The sequence below is a fragment of the Peromyscus maniculatus genome, chromosome 12, assembly GCF_049852395.1.
Source record: "Peromyscus maniculatus bairdii isolate BWxNUB_F1_BW_parent chromosome 12, HU_Pman_BW_mat_3.1, whole genome shotgun sequence".
Classification (NCBI taxonomy): Eukaryota; Metazoa; Chordata; class Mammalia; order Rodentia; family Cricetidae; genus Peromyscus; species Peromyscus maniculatus.
In genome coordinates this window covers 81,660,991-81,681,785 of record NC_134863.1, presented here as the reverse complement: position 1 = coordinate 81,681,785, position 20,795 = coordinate 81,660,991, and the positions used below count along the sequence as shown (strand labels likewise).

General features: G+C 49.9%; 1 protein-coding gene and 1 long non-coding RNA gene across 2 annotated transcripts; both read left to right on the top strand.

The window, feature by feature from the left end:
• Positions 1-4,852: 4,852 nt before the first annotated feature.
• Positions 4,853-19,925, top strand: LOC143268166 (uncharacterized). Its single transcript, XR_013043874.1, has 2 exons — positions 4,853-5,209; positions 18,789-19,925. It is a non-coding gene; the product is annotated as an uncharacterized LOC143268166 (long non-coding RNA).
• On the top strand, positions 9,733-10,730 carry C12H21orf140 (chromosome 12 C21orf140 homolog). The gene has a single exon (XM_006983564.4). The coding sequence runs from the start codon at positions 9,784-9,786 to the stop codon at positions 10,537-10,539; it is 756 nt and encodes a 251-aa protein (XP_006983626.3). The 5' UTR covers positions 9,733-9,783; the 3' UTR covers positions 10,540-10,730.
• Positions 19,926-20,795: the final 870 nt, after the last annotated feature.

Sequence of the window (20,795 nt, the reverse complement as noted above, 5' to 3'; positions counted from 1 at the left end):
AGGAAGGAGGGCCCCAAGAGGCCCGGCTCCCTGTGGTCCAACTCAGGCAGAGCCCAGCAGACTCTGCGCTGAACACAGCTCAGTTCACTTCTTCCTGATGACATGGGAACACTGCCGGGAGTTGGGGGCCGTGGGCCAAGCTCAGGCTTGCCGTGGCGGCCTGGTAAAACACCCCGGACCATTACATGCTCTAGCCTGGAAGGTATCATCACGTTATGACATCACCTCCACCCCCCTCACCAGGCACGCTTCTCCCGGGCCCGAGGCAGGGAAGTACCATTCCCCATGCCCCGCACACACACTTGGGAAGCCCAGAGACCTAAACAACAAAGAGAACTAGTGGCTACAACAAGCTTGAACCAGACTAGAGGTTCTCCATCCACATTCCATAGAGGTTCCTTGGGGCTCCTGTGAGCATTAGGGGAGACTAAATCACATTCTTTACCTTTTCATTTACACGAAGCCAAACCACCTCTGTATCTGAATGTCTATGTATCAATTTGAATGAGGAAAAACTTGGTTATTTTTCTTTCAAAACTAACCCGAGTGCCAGGAACTGTAGCCGCCTGCTCCCTAGAGTCCCTGCCAGTCCCTGAGAAGACCCTATTCTAAACGACAGGGCTTCCCGTCTGAAGGTCACTTGGAGGCCAGTAAGAGCTCATGCTCAGGTCAGAGTGCACCTAGAATCTCTAACCCCAGGCTACCCCAGGGGATGCTGCTCCTGGCAGGGTCTGGAGGAACCCTCTGCCCCTTGCTCTCCTCCATTGAGATCTCAGAGAAGCTTGATGAGGGAGTTTTTGTCTTTACTGAACAGGGAGCCAAGGAGGCTGAAGAGAATTTGTTCATCACCCACACTAATGCTTCCAGTCCCTTCCTAGGACAGACAACTGGGAACACCATGGGAAGCGGGCCAAGGGAGGGCGGGCTGCAGGCTGAGGACGGCGTCCTCACACTACGGGTTGGCTGACAGGAAGCTCATGAGAGCTGGATGTGCCCCAGCAGGCTAAGGTACTTATAGTCCCACATGCCTACACATACATGTACACATTGTGTGTGTGTGTGTGTGTGTGTGTGTGTGTGTATACTCACCCACACACACATAGACATGTACTCACAAACGTAAATACATACCCACATATGTGCATTTACACATGTGTATAATCTATCATACACACCACACACACATCCTCACACACATGCACACTCCCATGCCCTTCTTGGCTCATAAGAAAAGGAAGATCAAATCTCGGGTGGATGAGCCTGAGCTCCTACTGGGTCCAGCTCTCCCGTTCTCTGTGTAACATCAGGCGGGGGTCCTGAAGATGCGAAGATGCTCCTTGTCCTGGCCAACGATCCTCAGGCTGGAAAGCACACTTTTTAAACTAATGTTTTCTTTAAAGGATTTCTTTTTAAAATGTTGTCTGTAGAAAGAAAAAAGAAAAAAAGTGACCGAGGAGTCTTTCCTCGGCCGAGAAGAGAAGGGAGGGCACCTGCCCCCCTGTTTGCTTTGTAACTGGGGTGATGGTGTTTATTGCAATAACATGGGTCACAGGGACTGATTAACAGATAGTAGATAAAGGGGCCAGAGCCATGCCCAGGACTAATGTGCCCCAAAACATTGTTTCCCAGTCACGAACAGCAGGCCTACATGGTGATCTCATATAGCAGAGCAACTTCTCATTGGAAGTGCTCCCCAGGAGCACATTTGGGGAGACTGGAAAAGATCCAGCAGTCAGTCAGTCAGTCAGTCAGACAGACAGACAGACACACCACACACACACACACACACACACACACACACACACAGGCAGGGCTGTCTACTGAATTATAAGTTTGGCTTGTCCTCAGGACCTCTTCCTTCTTGTCACAAGCCAGACCCACAGGGGTAGGATCATGCCATCGAGGGAGCCAGGCGAGGGCAGGTGTCCTCCAGTTTGTGATCAGAAGAGGCTCTTGGGTTAGGAAACCTGTAAGGTCCCCTGAAGGTGCCTTGTAAGGGGCTGTGGCGGTGGGGCTGGGTCAGCTGGAGCTGGCTCGGAGAGTCCCAGCCCAGCCGACTCCAGTGCCTGGGCAGTGAGCCGCAAAGGCTTGGACCTGAGCAGGCCCCGGGGGTGACCTCACTGCCCTGCTACCCCTGGGGGCCCCGACAGTGCACAGCCCAGTGTGATTTGACTGAAATCAGTGAGTGGAGTGGCTTCCAAACAGTGTGCTGTGCTGTGCCACGCTAGCCACAGTGCACATCTGTTGATAATCACAGTGGGCTGTGAGGTGCCACACTAGCCACAGTGCACATCTGTTGATAGTCACCGTGGGCTGTGCTGTGCCACACTAGCCACAGTGCACATCTGTTGATAGTGACAGTGAGCTGTGAGGTGCCACGCTAGCCACAGTGCACATCTGTTGATAGTGACAGTGAGCTGTGCTGTGCCACGCTAGCCACAGTGCACATCTGTTGGTAGTCACTGTGAGCTGTGCTGTGCCACGCTAGCCACAGTGCACATCTGTTGATAGTGACCGTGGGCTAGGCTGTGCCACACTAGCCACAGTGCACATCTGTTGATAGTGACTGTGGGCTGTGCTGTGCCACGCTAGCCACAGTGCACATCTGTTGATAGTGACCGTGGGCTGGGCTGTGCCACGCTAGCCACAGTGCACATCTGTTGGTAGTCACTGTGGGCTGTGAGGTGCCACGCTAGCCACAGTGCACATCTGTTGATAGTGACAGTGGGCTGGGCTGTGCCACGCTAGCCACAGTGCACATCTGTTGATAGTGACTGTGGGCTGTGCTGTGCCATGCTAGCCACAGTGCACATCTGTTGATAGTGACCGTGGGCTGGGCTGTGCCACGCTAGCCACAGTGCACATCTGTTGGTAGTCACTGTGGGCTGTGAGGTGCCACGCTAGCCACAGTGCACATCTGTTGATAGTGACCGTGGGCTGGGCTGTGCCACGCTAGCCACAGTGCACATCTGTTGATAGTGACAGTGGGCTGGGCTGTGCCACGCTAGCCACAGTGCACATCTGTTGATAGTGACTGTGGGCTGGGCTGTGCCACGCTAGCCACAGTGCACATCTGTTGATAGTGACAGTGGGCTGGGCTGTGCCACGCTAGCCACAGTGCACATCTGTTGATAGTGACTGTGGGCTGTGCTGTGCCACGCTAGCCACAGTGCACATCTGTTGATAGTGACCGTGGGCTGGGCTGTGCCACGCTAGCCACAGTGCACATCTGTTGGTAGTCACTGTGGGCTGTGAGGTGCCACGCTAGCCACAGTGCACATCTGTTGGTAGTCACTGTGGGCTGTGAGGTGCCACGCTAGCCACAGTGCACATCTGTTGGTAGTCACCGTGGGCTGTGAGGTGCCACGCTAGCCACAGTGCACATCTGTTGGTAGTGACAGTGAGCTGTGAGGTGCCACGCTAGCCACAGTGCACATCTGTTGATAGTGACTGTGGGCTGTGCTGTGCCACGCTAGCCACAGTGCACATCTGTTGGTAGTCACTGTGGGCTGTGAGGTGCCACGCTAGCCACAGTGCACATCTGTTGGTAGTCACTGTGGGCTGTGAGGTGCCACGCTAGCCACAGTGCACATCTGTTGGTAGTCACCGTGGGCTGTGAGGTGCCACGCTAGCCACAGTGCACATCTGTTGGTAGTGACAGTGAGCTGTGAGGTGCCACGCTAGCCACAGTGCACATCTGTTGATAGTGACTGTGGGCTGTGCTGTGCCACGCTAGCCACAGTGCACATCTGTTGGTAGTGACAGCTGCCTGGGGCTTAGTGGTGGTTTAGATCCTTTTGTGTTTTGTGTGACTAGTTTCGAAGTACTCTGAGCTCTGAGTGACACTCAGCCAAAGCTCTAGGATCCCAGGGGTCCTCTCAGGGATCCCCCCAGGAGTCCTCCCAGGGGTCCTCCCAGGGGTCCTCCCAGGAGTCCTCTCAGGGATCCCCCCAGGGGTCCTCCAAAGGAGTCCTCCCAGGGATCCCCCCAGGGGTCCTCCCAGGGGTCCTCCCAGGGGTCCTCCCAGGGGTCCTCCCAGGGGTCCTCCCAGGGGTCCTCCCAGGGGTCCTCCCAGGAGTCCTCCCAGGGGTGTTCCCAGGAGTCCTCCCAGGGGTCCTCCCCAGCTGGCTTACCTCAACCTCACAGCCCTATTCTTGCTCTAACATATCCCCAAAGACAACTAATTTGTGCATTTTATATCAAATTCCTAGTCTCACATTTTATCAGATGCACTCACAGTGAAAGAGTAAAACATATTACTATCAAGTAGCGAAGGCCACGAGTCTTTATGAGGGCGGCGTTTCAGCTGTGTGTGGTTTGGCTTTTCCTCTTCTGCCGTCCATACAGATGTGGATCTGCGCACTTAAGGTGGGGACTGTGTATTGAGGTAGGAAACTGTGGAGGGGGAGGGAGGGAGGGAGGGAGGGAGGGAGGGAGGGAGATACACAGAGACAGAGGGACCAGGCAGAGAGCAAGCACACAGACCAGAGTTTCTACGCCCCCAGTCCCTAACTCGCTTCTCCGACAGCCCCCCTCCTAAAAGCTCCTCCGCTCCCGGCAGCTCTCCGGGGTGGAGGCCAGCTGTAACACACAGGCCTTTGTGGAACATGCCATACCTGCCCTCTAGCTCTGGGGAGAGCTGAACCAGCAGGGCGTGCTCTCTCTCCTTAGGTCTGTTAAGGAGCAGACCACTTGGCAACCAGGATGTGTGTGGATGGTGTAAACACAGAGAGGCCGAGTGACTTCACTCTGGGCAGGGGCTGGTCCCTGAGCTGTGACCTCATTATCAACACTCACTCACACAGGCAGCCATGGTCGGTGCCCCGCTCCCCCCCCCCCCCCCCCCCCCGCCCCCGCCATCCACTCTCCCTGACTTGCCCAGCCATGCCCTGGACAGAGTCTACAGCCCCTGTAGAAACATCATCCTCACATTTCCCAGAGTCTGGGAAAGCAGCAGGGTTTTCAAAACACGCTTTAACATCAGACATCATTCAGGGAGGAGACTGGTGCTGGTATGGGGTTACTATGACAACAGATTCTGCAACAGGAAGAGAGATGAGTCTCAACTGGAACACATCTTGGAGAAGCGGGTCTTGAAACCCAGAAATAGTGGGGTCGGTGGATGGGAAATCACCAAGACCAAGAATTAGGAATGAGAGGTTCTCTAGCTGAAGACAAGGGAGCGATACCACCTGGGAGACAGCGGAAGGTAAGCCCGACACCATCTGAGGAAGCGGGTGGTTCTCCATAAAACTGGACTTCACAGGGAGTGCGCAATGGACCTCACAAAACTTCGGGAATACTGAAATGTGGTCGAGCCACAGGTCTTTAGAAGTGCCCACCTCCTCCCCAGCCCCTCTTCACAGGTGTGCCCTCCTGGGTTCTCATGCTGGGACCTGCCCTATCCCTCCTGGGGAACCTTGGGTCCCTCCAGTCTCCCCCCACCTACACCCCCTCATGGCCCCTGAGACCTGTGCCTCCTGCCAGGACTTGTGGACTCTTCCTACAAGGTGGGGCCACCCTTGAGGGTGGCCACTGTGGCCTTCCACGATTTACTAACAGGTAAAGGAACTGGGGGTAGGGGTCGGGGGAATGAAGGAAAGGAAGGAAGATTTCTCCTCATTTGTTACGGAAAGGACTATTTACTTCCTCTCCACACTGATCAGCTTTTCTTGCGTATTTACTTTCTATTAATGTACACGATTACACAAAACCACGGCCACGTTACATCACTTTCACAGTCTGTGAGGTCCTCTGTAGTTACTTTCCCAGGGACTGTCAGCATTACAGCCTCCCTCCCACACGAATTTCTTTCTGCTTTAGGTCTCTTGTTTTTCCTTCTGTGTCTGCTAGGGAATGTGATGCATGTCTCCCCGAGTCTGCCTTATCTCAGTTAACACAGTTCTTTCCAGTTCCTTCCATTTCCTGCAAACCTCATGGCTGCATTCTTCAAAAAACTATGTATGTGTGTATGTATGTATGCATGTATGTACGCAGTTATTTATGTGGGTGGGTGGCGTGGGTGCCAAAGCGTGCACGTGACAGGAGTTAGTTCTCCCCTTCCTCCGTGTGGGTCCCAGGCCGGCAGGCTTGGCAGCAGGCACCTTTACTACAGGCTTCAGTTACTTTTCCGCTGCTCGGATAAGACGCCATGACCAAGATCCTCACAGAAGGAAGGGTTTGTTTTGATTTACCGGCACAGAGCTGCAAGGGTCCATCACCCTGGGGAGGCATGGTGGCGCTGGGCAGTAGGAACAGAGAGTCGAGCACGCACATCTCCAAAGACAAGCAGGGAACAGAGAGCAAACTGGCAACGGCGTGAGGCTTTCAACGTCAGCGCTCACTCCCAGTGATGTGGTTCCTCCAGCAAGGCTGTGCCATCTAAACCTCCACGGCGTCAGTGACCGAGTGTTCAAATACCCAAGACTATCTGGGAATTCCCATTCAAACCCCTATTCCCTGAGCCATCCCACTGGTCCAATTTCATTCCCCCAAAGGGTGAAAACATTCCGTGTGGGGGTGCGGAGCAGCGTGTGTGTGTGTGTGTGTGTGTGTGTGTGTGTGTGTGTGTGTGTGTGTGTGTGGTGTGCGTTTATCTACTCATCCATTTCTGGGCATCTGAGCCCACTCCATAGTTTGACTACTGTGGAGAGCCATAGCAAACATGGGTGTGTAGGCGTCTCTCGGTGTTACATTTGATTCCTTGTTTGTTTATGTGGGTTGGTGATGTGGGTGCCAAACCTGCATGTGGAGGTCCCACTTGCAGGAGTCAGCTCTCTCCTCTTACCACGTGGAACCCGGAGATCAAACCCAGGGTGAAGAAGTATATACCTAGGAGCTGGGTAGTATGGTAGATCTTGTTTTAATTATCAGTATTATTTGATAAACCCTCAAACTTTCCACAGTGGCTGTGCATATTCACACAACTGTTAATTGTAGTATGAATCTTAACTGTTCTTTATTAATAAAATCAAACCCGAGGCCAGTTATTGGGGTTAATGCTGATAGATCAGAGAGACAGAACAAACCACAGCTACCTCACCTCGCCAGATCCTCAGCTGGTCCTGTTTCCTCAGACTGGAGGCCTCTGAGTCCTCAACCAGAATGGGTCTCAGCTGAACTGCTGCTAGAAGCCTGAAAGCTTAACCAGCCAAATGCTTTACCAGCCAAATGTTGCTAGTTTCTGGTCCTCATGCCTTATATACCTTTCTGCTTTCTACCACCACTCCCTGGGATTAAAGGCTTGCTTTCTGGGAATAAAGGCGTGGTGATGAGTCACCGTGCCTGTCTGTATCCTTGAACACATGGATTTCTGCCTCTGGAATGCTAGGATTAAAGGCGTGTACTACCACTGCCTATCCTTTATGTTTAATATTGTGGCTGCTCTATCTCTGACCCCAGATAAGTTTATTAGCATGCACAATATTTGGGGGAATACAATACCACAGTTAACAGTTTGGAAGGATTCCTTTTCTTCCATACTTGTTTTGCTGTTTGTTTTTTATGATAACCACCTTGACCTTGATGAGCTAGACTGTCGATGTGGTTTGGCTTTGTTCTTTTAGTTCCTTTGAGACAAGGTTTCTCTGGCTGGCCTCGAACTCACAAAGATCCACCTGCCTCTGCCTCCCAAATGCTGGGATTAAAGGTGTGCGCCACCACTGCCTGGTGTCAATGTGGTTTTGATTTGCATTTTCCCGGTGGCTAAGAATGCTGAACATTCTTCATAATTTAATAGACATTTGTAATCCTTCTTTTGAGAGCTGTCTGTTCAAGTTATTAATCTGATAACCTTTTAGTGGTTATTTTCTCGAGTCTTTAATACATTCTAGATATTAATCCCCAGTGTAGATTTTCTCCTGCTTTCTTTGCTCTGCAAGAGCTTTTTAATTTCACACAATCTCATTTGTTAATTCCTGAGCCAGTGACATCATTACCCGAATCTGTAGCTTCAACTGCTTTTCTTTACTCATTTCAAGATTTCAGGTCTTATGGAGTGACCTTTAGACAGGACCACCTCATTCTGCATGTGGATATCAGTTTTCCAACACTATGTGTCTTTTTGCCAATATGTTTTGGGCACTTTTAAAGTTGAAAATCAGCGGGTTGTGGCTGTGTGGTTTACTTCCGGGTCCCCTCTTCTGTCCCATTAGTCTACATGACTGTTTTTGTGGCAGCCATGCCATTTCGGTTTGTGAGATTTTGTTACCGACACAGTAAAAAAACAAAACAAGACAACAACAACAACAACAACAAAAAACCACCTTAGTTTATCAATTGACATCATTTGTATTATTGATAGTTTTGTGTTAGTTTTTTTTTGTTTTGTGGTTTAAATTGCAATTTGAATATAATCATGCATAACTGCTAAAACTGAATAAATCTAGAGAGCAGGATGTATTCATGAGATATGGATATCCTGTTTTTTCCTCCATTCTCTCCTTCTAAGTAATCAGTTTAGTATTTATTCTCCTGTAATTTCTATGTGAAATATAATTAAATGTGCATACCTGTCAAAACAACACACATGTATGTTCTCCCATACTTTTAACAAGTTTCTCACATCTGTAACTTCTCGTAAGAGAAACAGAAGTTTATGTCAAAGTGACATTCCATGGCCATTGTGGCCTGTTGGGTGCCTTCGGGCAGGAGAGGGAACAAGCGCAGTTTCTGAACAGGGGAACTATGGCACACAGTCACCAGTTCAGTTCTGGCCACACACTTGGTATCTGTATCAAATTTGATCTTTAACATGTTTTCCGCGGCTAAAGGGACGTCTCCAGAGAAGATGGCCACAAGACAATTACTAACCTGAAGCTGCTGCCTGTGGCCTTGGGGGGGGGGATGTCTGGTAACCATATGCTGCTTGTGAACTTGGCTATGGTGATATTCTGGGTTTGCCTGAGTCCAAGAAAACCCCGGGGGATCGGGGCCAAGGAAGAGGAGATTCCCCGTCATTCGACAGAGAAGCAAATGACCAGACAAGTCTTTTTGCCCACACTGTCATTTGGAGGACCCACTCAGCACATTTATGAAGCACCTTTGGCTTTGATTAAAGGACAAGAAAACACAAAGGAAATTTAAAAAGTCGAGAGAAAGTGAGGCAAACCATCATTTTCCCCAAGTATAAAATGAAGTGCTGCTGAACGTGGTGGTGCATATCTGTAATCCCAGAAATTAAATAGCGGAGGCAGGAGGATTGTTAAAAGTAAAAGGCCAACCTGGGTCAAACACTGTGCCACTTAGGGCTACATAGCAAGACTTTGTCTCAAAAAGCTATAACAAATCAAATGCTTCTCAGAATGTGCTGAATCGGCTCAACTATTGGCAGCCCCTAAGAGGGACAGGCATACAGCTTGTGTCTTTCACTCTCTGCCGTCTGGAAAAAGAACTGTCAAAGTGGGCAGGCAGGTGGCACAATTTCCACATGTACACAGGCACACAACACTCACACTCCAGGCTTCCCTGAACACATCCTGGCTATCCCTTGGCACACAGCACAATCAGTAAATACCTCTGAAATGGATGGATGAGCATGATATCTATCCTGATATCCACACGGAAAGGAGCCAGAAACTTGGCCACCACAAACAGATCTATTCCAGAGGGATGTCGGGTGGCGTTTTCCGTGGTTGGTGTTCTGAGCACACGGCTCGTGATGCTTTGTGTCTGAAGTGTAGCTGCGGCGCTGGCACAGTTATGAGCAAGCCCTTTATGAGGTCATCATCCTGCTCCTTCCAGAACCACCCCCGATGGGGAGATGTAAGCCACTTGGGGAGCCCCATGGCTCGCTTGACAAACTCTCTTCTGAAGAACATTGTCATCAGAACTCAGTTTGACAGCGTCAGGAGGAAACAGTGTCTCCAGTATCTGAACACTCTGAGAACTCTGCAATATGATGGATATAAGACTGTGTATTTTGGGGAAACTGAGATCCCAGAAACTCTTGTCACTGGGGAAGATTTTAGTGATAGCTATTACATGAACACTCCAACCTGGTGTATTCTGCATGCCGGAGGCAGTCAAGGGTGGGTGCCTTGGAAATACCGGATGTTCTTAAGAGACGACCTGTGCATCAAACCGGAAGACAGCCTCTTCTTTGAGTTCTGTGATGTTGTGAAGAAGGCCTACGGGAAGTGCGCCATCGTGGTCAAAGGACGAAGGCAACAAGACGAGATGAAACCAAAGGCCGATAAGGAGGGGGGCGCCCAGGCCTGTGCCCCAGCAAGCGTTAACTTAACCAGCATCGTGTGTTCTCCGGGAGTGGCCAAGTCCTATGGCCATGAACTAATCTCTCTGCCCTCCCCCTATAACTACCTGAACCCCTTAGACTCTGCCTGGTCTTCTATGAAATGGTTCATCATCAACAACAGGAAAGAGTTTTGTCTGCAGTCTGTCGACAACGTCTACGCGTACCAGTACATACTTTTCAGCGACTTAATTAGCAAAGGGATCGAAAAGGTCAGCCTGAGCAAGTGGAAGGCCCTGACCAGCAAAGTGCGGAGGTGGGAGAATTACTATCTGGGGAAGTTTTCCTAAGGGCGTCTCCTCCACGAAGAGACCAGCCGGATGCTCTTTACTGCTGACTGTGGAGTTTGATTCTGGCCCTCAGTCACCACAGACACCTCAGGAGTAAACTCACAGGAATGTTGCCTGGACTGAGGGGTTCCTGGGGGTACTGGCAAGGTCCTGTGGTTCCTAGAGGCGCCATTAAAGTTTGTTAATAGTTACAGGGGTGGTCTCAGCTCTCATCTTGTGATAGCTACCTTAAGGACCATGTTCACAAGGAGGATAGGGAAGACTCAAGCCCGGAGGACTGTAGTGGTGAGCAAAATTAAAGGATGTATGGTCAAAATTTAGGTTTAAGAAAAAAAAGAGAACCCGGTGTGTAGTTATTTAAAAAAAAATAAAAACACTCAGAATTAAATACTAAGCCAATAATCTTCAGCCAAAATAATCCAGGAAGATCTAGCTTGCTATGAGCAAGAGACATGATCAGATGGCCAAGTAGATGCTAGTCTTCTGTGAGGTGGTGGTGGGTGAGCGGCCCCTGCCCAGGTCAAACCCCACCATATGTCTAAGGCAAGTGGGTGGTCCACCAGAGGGGGCCCGGGAGACACCACATGGTCCAACAGGTCTTAGGTAAATGGGTGGCATGAGAGGGGGCATTATGGAACCCACATATCCAACCTGCAAGGATCCCATCAGGAGGGTACGAGGCTGCCATTTACCTCAGGACTCTGAGCAGAGTCTCCTGCAGTTGGTCCAACACCCTGTTCAAACTCAGGGTGCCTGCTGTGGGCCGGAAGGATTGGTGGTTGCATGTTTGTTACAGAAAAAGCCCGTCCCCTGTGGAACCCACCACCAAGTTCATTCTTCTTGTATATGTTCAAGCAATAACTTTACAACAGAAGGAATCACCCTGAGGTGCATGAAATAATGACCAACATGGGAAAGTATGGAAAGCCACGAGGCAGGGGCAAAGAGGGCGTGGGAACTCTGCTCTTTGTGTTCAGTTTTGCCGAACCTTAAAAAAAAAAAAAAAAAGCTCTAGTCTATTAAAAAATAGCTTGTGAAAGTCTCCAGCTGACTCCCATCAGACTTAACTGCAGATGAAGCCATGAAGCCAGGTTTTTGCCAGACACAGAATGCTTCGTGGTCTTGGCTTGGCTTTATTCTTTCTAGAACCTTCTTGTGCTATTCAGAAAGAGGCTGTGGGGTGAAAAGAGGTGTCGAGGGCTTCGATGTCCTTCAGTCACAAGTGGTGGGTTCAGCAGACTTTTCAGGTTGGGAAAGGGAATCTTAACATACATCTCATCTAAGGGGGTCACACCCCAAGCTACCAACCATGGGCACCTACAAAGTTCCACCTGTTGCAGATCCAACATTTACACTGTGCTGTATGGGTTTCCGGTGACTGCTGTAACAAATGACTCCAAATTTGGTGGCTGGGAGTGGCAGCTTATTCTTTCCTGTTCTGGGCATAGGGAGCCAGACATCAGTTACACTGATCTGAATCAAGCTGTAAATAGCACGGCGACACTGCTCGGGGCTCTGGGGAAGACTGCCACAGACGGCTCCACAGATGTGCCACAGACGGCTCCACAGATGTGCCACAGACGGCTCCACAGTTTCTGGTGGCTGGCTTGCCCTTGGCTAGTGGCCTCATCACTTTCTTCTCGCCTGGGTCAAATCTCCCGTCTCTGTACTTAGAGTCCATTTGACACGATCTTCACATCTTTGCGTCCTTAACTGACCACATACGCAAAGACTCTTTTCCACGGAAGAAGACACAGCTCTGGAAAGCAGGACCTGAATGCTCTGGCCAACCACGGCCGCAAAGCTGTCAATGCCTCCTTACTCTGCTCCTTAAACACACCATTTCTCTTTGGCAATTAAGCTGCCAAACCAACTCTGTGTAGCACACTTGTGTGGTCTTTTCTCTACTTCACAAGTACTCTGAGGTTTAAATTCCTTGGGAGCAGTTAGCATGACTAGCCTTTAGACTTCCTTGGTCTCTTTAGCTGTCACTGTGCAGACGCAAGTGACACACGCCTGAGTTTGGGGCTGTAAGTGGGGCTGCCCTTTGACTATATTGATGATGTTGATCTCACACTACCCAGAGTTCTAGGGTGATAAGAACCGTGGACTCTGGTGTCAACTCTCCTCGCACTTGATGTGTCCATGTCTACATGGGCCAGCTACTGCATGAGTTAATTCACTTAACACCACAGCAGATGCAATGTAGGGATGACTGTGTCTACATTTTACAGATGTGGAAACCTGGGGCACAAACCTGTGGGAGGGGCTGCTGTGCACAGAGCTAAGATTCATATACAGTTCACAGTTCACTATCACACTGCCTCGTTTACCACATCACTACCCACAATACCTTGTTTACCACGTCTCTACCCACAATGCCTTATTTACCACATTACTACCCACATTGCCTTGATTACTACTACATCACTACCCACACTGCCTCTTGTCCGAGATGACCTGCCAGGCAGCTGCTATCACTCTTCCCTTTGACAAACACGGAAGCTGAGGGGTGAGCCAAGTCCCTAAGGTAGTCAGGTCATAAGGACAAGCTTGTCCACTGTGCTCTACTTGGAGCATGCTCGACTCCTCATTTACATTCTATAAGAAAGTCAGCACAGGCACCACCCAGCATCAGCTACACACCACAACAAAATGTATTTCAGCCCAAAATTGAGGGGAGGCAGGACACCTTTAAAGCCTCGTGAGTTTGCAGTGCAAAATAAATACAAACAAGCAAACAATAACTAAGCAAAGCAATTGCACATCCTGTGGGTATCAGATGACAAATAAGTGAGTGGGAGTGTTTCTCATCTACACAGCAGGCCTGGAGCTCCATTGCTTTGCAGCTTTCTTTAATGCTGAGACGAGCAAGCAGAAGGGAGTTCAGTGTAACCAGTGCCCTCAGCGGGGCACCTTAATGTGCAGTTTGGTAACGCAACCCCAGACTCACAATTGTGAAACGTGTGTTTGTGATACACACAGAAACGAAAGCAGAAAATCAGAGGCCACACCGACCTTGGGACCAGGAGCCCCTGTGGAAATCCTGAGACCTTGTAAAAGCTGCTTGGCTTCCCTGAGACCCAATCAACTCATCAGGAAAATGGGTTAAGGGCCTTAAAATGGAGTCCTGTGTGCTGAAGCCACCATAGACGCCTAGCCCTTCTTGAGAGCTCAAAATGAAGCCTGTGTCATGGCTGAGAGGTCACAGTTAAACTAATGTCTCCGCCTTCATTTCCTTCGGTTATTTGAGGAGTCAACTTTGTCCCCTGGCATTTATGACCATCTGCAGTAGGTGATGGGAGTCACAAGTTTATCCTTGTGGAGGTGGGACAGGGAGGCTGGACAACACAGCCCAGAATCTCTCTGGGAAGAGCCCAATGAAGGTAATAGTGGACAGCGCCACGCACCAGTGCACACACCAGCACACACACCAGTGCAGGGTTGAGCCACATCACCACAGACATGTCCTCTAGAGTAGCATTTGTGGTGTTGGTGGTGTTAGTCTCTCCTGAGGGTGGGCTGATGGACAATCCCACGCTCTCTGGCCTTTCTGCTTCTAATAACTATCTCCCTTCTCCCCCCCCCCTCCCACCATCTTCCCATGGACCAGAGGAGATGTCCCAGAACATGGTGGTCTAGAAAATGATGCTGTCTTAGAACCAGTGTGAATAAATATGATAGTTTAGATATTACCCCACCTGGCATATCCTGTGTTTTGATACCTGGTCCCCAACTAGTGGCACTGTTTGGGAAGCCGTGGGTCTAACAAACCAAGAGGGTCATCGGAGGGTATACTTTGAGGGCTCTCCCCCCCCCCCATTCTGCCTCCAGTCCTTCCTTCCTTGCTGGTACAGCCATTTCTACCAGCTCCTGCCACCAAAAGACAGCTGTCCTGTCGTGTCCTACCAAGACCATGTCCTACTTGGACTATACCTGAATCCAAGTCCATCCTTCCTCCTTTAGGGTCCCCCTGTCAGGCATTTTATGCCATCAGGAGAAAAGTAAGCAACATAATATGCAAATAGAGCCTTTGCCCATTGCCTCTAGAGTGCCAACCCAGTTGGACAGTCCCACAAATGGTACATACTTCTTCCATGTGTGATTTTTTTTTTTTGTGCATGGCAACTCTTCTTTCCATATTCAGTTTTTCTTGGTTCAGACAACTACTATGTCCAGGGCAATGACCTTTAGGCTCATTTACAAACACAGACATGACTGGGTTGGTGACTGACACCTAGACACATACACTGCCAGTGACCAGATGATGAGAAACCAGAATCCAAGTCTTCCTACAAGGAAGTCCCTGTGTCAGTCTCTTCATGGCATTAGGTTGGGCCAGGAACCCACAAAGATGTCACCTGACTGTCAGGTGCATCCTCTCACCCATCAAAGTAAGAAGTGCCAAGGGGACCGTCCATGGTGCACAATGGCCCTCAGGCACCAGGACCCAGGGGCCTAGCTCTGTTGTGAGAACAAAGGTCTTTTTATCCACAAATCACTAGGGAAACCTGTAACTAGAGTTTTTCTGCCTTGCCCACAGTTAGGACAAATCTCTCTCACCTGCCAGTCCCACAGGCGCTCAGACCCAACCAAGTAAACACAGAGACTTATATTGCTTACAAACTGTATGGCTGTGGCAGGCTTCTTGCTAACTGTTCTCATATCTTAAATTAATCCATTTCTATAAATCTATACTTTGCCACGTGGCTCGTGGCTTACCAGCATCTTCACATGCGGCTTGTCATGGTGGCGGCTGGCAGTGTCTCTGACTCAGGTTTCCACTTCCCAGAATTCTTCTCCTCCTTGTCCCGCCTATACTTCCTCCTGCCTGACTACTGGCCAATCAGTGTTTTATTTATTGACCAATCAGAGCAACACATTTGCCATACAGACCATCCCACAGCAGAAACCAGGAATGCTAAACACACAGGTCTGTCTCTTCAATGAAGGGTATAATACCTGCATTCCACCCAGAAAGCTGGAAGTGGAGGCTGTTGACAGCCTGGTGACCTTTGTTATCTGTAGGGGCAGACCTCACCCTAACCTCCGGGGACATTTATCCCAGACTCTTCCCTATTAGACCTTTACCTTTAGCTCTCAGTAAATAGGACCATCCTTGTGGGGATGTCACGGGTACTTTAGACCCTGCTGATCTCTATGCTCTCTCTCTCTCTCAGAGACAACACTGGAGCCTAGACCCTTACACTATAGAACCTGTCTTCATGGTCACATGTGCTCTGTAAAGAGTCTCTGTGTAGTCACACTTTAAACTTTATTGTGCACCTGGAACTGGAATGGTTGTTTCCTGCAAACCTGGACTTTCCCAGAATCCTGTTGTGTTTAAATATGCTGGCAATAAACTGCTTGACATTAGACTCCTGAAGTTGGATACAGGCTAAGTCAGGCTGAACTGAGTTTTCATTCTCACCTCTTTGCAGACGGTTCCCTGCCTGCCATGACACCAGTAAGGACTTCCTCATAGCTCCATCATCTCAGACTTGGTTTGGGCATCAAAGCTACCTCATAGTTCAAAATGGCTGACGAGTGAGCCATTGCATTAGCATTCCAGCAGGCAAACGAGGAAGGAGGGACACAGGGCTCGACTCATCTCTTTCTTTCTTTTGATTTTTCAAGACAAGGTTTCTTTGTGTAACAGCCTTAGCTATCCTGGAACTCACTCTGTAGACCAGGCTGGCCTCGAACTCACAGAGATCCGCCTGGCTCTGCCTCCCGAGTGCTGGGATTAAATGTGTGCGCCACCGCCTGGCACATCTCATCTGCTTTTCATTTCCTATTTGCAGTTCCAGGGATGGAACCCAGAGCCTTGAGCACTCCAGGCCAGTGCTTTACAGTTATCTATATGGCGGCCCATCTCATCTACTCTTGTGGATGTGTGTGGATGTGGTGTGTGCACACATGTGTGGGCAGATGTGCACACCTGCATGCACACAGAGGAAGGGGGACACTAGATGACTTGCTCTATCTCTCTCTCTGCCCTGTTGCTCTGAGGTAGGGTCTCTCACTGAAACTAGAACTAATCTGGCAGCCAGTAAGTCTGAGCGATCACCCTGTCTCTGCCCACCCCCCACCCCCTACTGTGGCACAGGAGCCCAGGCTACACTTGGCTTTGCTGTGGAATAATCCTTCTGTACACTGTAAAGATGTATTGCTCTCATTGTTAATAAAGAGCTGACTGGCCAATAGCTAGGCAGGATTTTCAGGGCAGAGAGAATGCTGGGAAGAAGGGCGGCATCATAAGGAGCTACCAGCAAGATGCTGAGGAAGCAGGAGATGACTATGCCATGCTGAAAAAAGGTACCACCACGTGGTAAAGCATAGATAAGAAATATGGGTTAATTTAAGTTGTAAGAGCTAGTTAGAAAGGCCTGGAGAGATGGCTCAGAGGTTAAGAGCACAGGCTATTCTTCCAGAGGCCCAGAGGTTCCTAGCAACCACAGGGTGGCTCACAACCATCTGTAATGAGATCTGGTGCCCTCTTCTGCTGGCGTGCAGGGATACATGCAGGCAGAACACTGCATGCATAATAAATAAATCTCAAAAAAGAGCTAGTTAATAACAAGCCTAAGCTATTGGCTGAGCATTTATAAATAATAATAAGTCTCTGTGTGGTTATTTGGGAGTGGCTGGCAGGACAGAGCTGACCAGCAGTCCTGACCAAAACAAACAAACAAAAAAACAAAACAAAACAAAACAAAAAACTCCACCTACATGGCTTTTTATGTGGGTGATGAGGATTTGAACCAGGCTACTCATGCCTGTGTAACTCTTACAAGTCAGCTCTTCAGCCCTTATATCAGCTTTTAAGGAAATAAGTTCTCTTCTCTGTGTGGGTGTTTTATCTACACTTACGTGCATGTACCACGTGAGTGTCTGGTATGCACGGAGGCAAGAGGGCATTGGATCCCCTGGGACTGGTCTTCCAGACTGTTGTGCTCCACCATGTGGGTTCTAGGAACCAAACCTTAGTCCTCTGAAAAAGCAGCCAGTGCTCTTAACCCCTGACACAGCTCTCTAGTGCATCTCCTTCCTTTAAATGAACTCATCAGGAAGTCCTAACGTGCTCAAACTTGATTATCAGACTTGGTCACAAGGAGAGCTGGGACATGAGTCTTTAAGTTGGTGGTACTATAGATATGCAAAACTCAGGATTATTATCCAGGCAGTGGTGGCACATGCCTTTAGTTCTAGCACTCGGGAGGCAGAGATAGGCAAATCTCTGAGTTTGAGGCCAGCCTGGTCTACAAAGCAACTTACAGGACAGCCAGGACTACACAGAGAGACCCTGTCTTGAAAAAAAAAATCAAACACAAAAACTCAGGATTATAGAAACAAAACACCTTAGGAGTATGCCAAGGGGGAAGGAGAAGATAGACTGGGGTAGGCATTTATGGTGTTGCCAAGAGAGAAGGAAGAGGATGGATTGGGTAGGCATTTATGGTGTTGCCATGGGAGAAGGGAGAGGATGGACTGGGGAGGCATTTATGGTCTTGAGGAAGCTCCTGCTCCCTTTCTTTGAGGTCATCAGTACATACTCATCAAATATTCTGGTGCCTTCTCTGTGTTTGAAAGCAGCTCAGGATTGCCAGGAAAACCAAGTCTGAGTGCTCTAGGAAGTCAGGATTCAGCGGTGGAGCAGCCCCCAGGCTCAGCAAGACGTGAGTTTGTGAATGAGGGCTCAGAGGCTGGGCCTGTGCTGCGACATTACTGCAGAACATTTGGAAGAGTACAGAGAGGAGGAGCGGGAGAGCGCTAAGGGAGGGGGGCATCTAGGCAGAGGCAGACCCGTGTACGGCTCACCCAGCGTTTAAAAAAAAATAACAAAAATCAGAAGGTCATATTTTGGATTAAGCTCCAGGCCTTGGTCAACACAGATCAGAACAAAGGTCATGACTGTGCTGTAGTGGAAATATGGATAGATATGCTTATAGATTTCCATGTGTCAGAATTCATTAACTGACAACCCAGAAGCCATGTCAGCCATTTAATTAGCTGCAATGTACCAAGTACTCCAATCTCCCTTGGTGGCTGGCCACTGGAAAACATATTCATTCCAACCTTAATAACTAATACTAACTCTCAGGTCACAAAATAACTATATCCTTCTATGTCTAGGTTATAGAACGGCAATAAAAGGGTTTAAAGAGGCCTTACTAAAGGAAGACACCATAGACCCTGGGGATGGGGCGGAAGCTTCAAGCCACGGACTTTCCACCTCTCTCCTCTAGGTCCTGAAGCCACATGGACCTGGCCAGTTCCAGACTTCTTCCACAGCTGGAGCCACGAGAAAGTTCTCGTAAAGAGGCTGGTTCCCGTCCTGACAGGAGACAGCCTGACCCACCTCGGCCATTTACATACTTCTGACAGCAGAGAGAGGGTTCCCCACAGTCATGTCTGACCACCTCCCACCACTGTACCCTGAGCCTGGCACTAATCCTGTGCTGAGCAAACCTCTGGAACACAGACACAATGAAGCCAGGGGGAGGCAGCACCATGAAGGCTCATGGAAGTCCTTGGGAACCAGTGGCTGAACATCTGTTTCCTTCCATGGAATTTGAGCACAGCCAGGGCTCTGTGGTTTCTGAAATACATTGCACCCATCTCTGCCTCCTCAGTCAGAGTGTGGGAAGCCACTTAACCATTTTTTTCCAAGGTCGCCATAAGGGATAAATGTCATCACGTGGGTGCGCGATGTGGAGCGGCTGGCCACCGAATGCACTGTATGACACATGGAGATCAGGTGTTCTCTGGCCTGGTCTGCTTGTTTCTCTTTCTAGCAGTTTCTCCTCCTTTGCCAGTGTAGCCAAAGAAGGCAGATCAGAGGTGTGTGTGAGGTGAACAGGGATCTGCACAAGGAACGCTGAGGATGTCTCACGGGAGAACATGGGTTTCCCTTCGTGTTCTTTGTGACAACCGAGAGCCACCCCAGATGGCTGTCTATTTTCCAACTGTGCCTTCTCAGTTATGGACCAGCTCCTGGCTGAGGTTCCAACAGGGCTTCTGGCTGTGAGCCACACCATCCTGTCTGCCTGCCAACTTCCAGCCGCTGCTTCCGAACCAACTATTTAAAACATAGCTACAGATGCCCAGGCTCCACTTACAAATGCAGTTAAGTTCAACTCGGGCAAGGGGTGACTGATCATCACCCCCTAGTGGCAGAAGAGTGCATAACAGAACTCCATGCTGTTCACAGAAAAGTAATGGGTGTGGTCAGTGGTTAAGCCCAGCCCCTGGGTCATCATCTATGGAATGTTCCAAGAAGACAGCCACGTGCTCTCCAAAGCTAAAGGGCAAGCTTTAGATCCCAACACCCAGGAAGGTGAGCTTCAGATAAATACCTGCTGGTCGGGATGACTTGGTTAAAACCAGTGGACCTCTCTGTCATGAACATAGGGGGTATGCGTATGAGTGGGGGTGGGAGGGGGTGTCCAGTGCCCTGAGTCTGAGGTCAAGCATGCTGGGAGCCGGTTATGTTCTAACTCTGCAAAGTGAGTAGCTCGTAGAGGTTTAAAATGAAGTGGGTCCACCTGGCGGGCTACAGGGAGGCCCTGACTGAGGCATGAGAATTGGCTATGGTCCAAGGTGTGACCATCTAGGCCCAGCCACAGAACCTAAAACCCTGGGCTCTGCCCATCAATGCCCCGGGATAGTCCCAGGCCAGAGTGGGGTCGGCCAGAGAAGAGGTGACGGCTGCTCCCGGGCGAAAGCTGGAGCGGCCTCCTGCAGCGTGGGCTGAGGCAGTTTCAGGTAGCATACCCCTTTGCCTGTTTTGACATCTGCCCCTTGTGACCTGAGGGTCATTCTGTACCGGCATCTCCAATCCACTCAGGTGCCTTGAGGCGAGAGAACTACGCCTCGAGACCCCAGTCTGATAGGTGCCTTGTCTCCTCTCAGATAGGAAAGCATCAGACTGGTCAGGAAGTCACTGTGTAGCACAGGCTAGCCTCTAAGCGTTGGTAGTCCTCCTGCTTCAGCCTCCCAGAACTAGGATTACAGGTGTGAGCCACCACACCTCCACCAAGTAGCTCTTTCTAGACCTAGCTACTGTGATCCCTCACCACAGAAACCCTCTCAGACCAGCGGAGAGGCCAGCTCTCATGGGTCTGTCACAGACAAGCACACAGTCACCATGGAAACAAGCTGCTCCTGAAGGAGCATGGTGGTGAGTAGGGACAAGCTGGCTGAGGCTTCTACTGAGGCTGCCATCGCTGAGGACCATCCCCTCAGCGGTGTCA

Excerpts from the sequence above, each read along its gene's own strand:
- C12H21orf140 (XM_006983564.4), top strand. The coding sequence starts at position 9,784 with ATGGCTCGCTTGACAAACTCTCTTCTGAAGAACATTGTCATCAGAACT.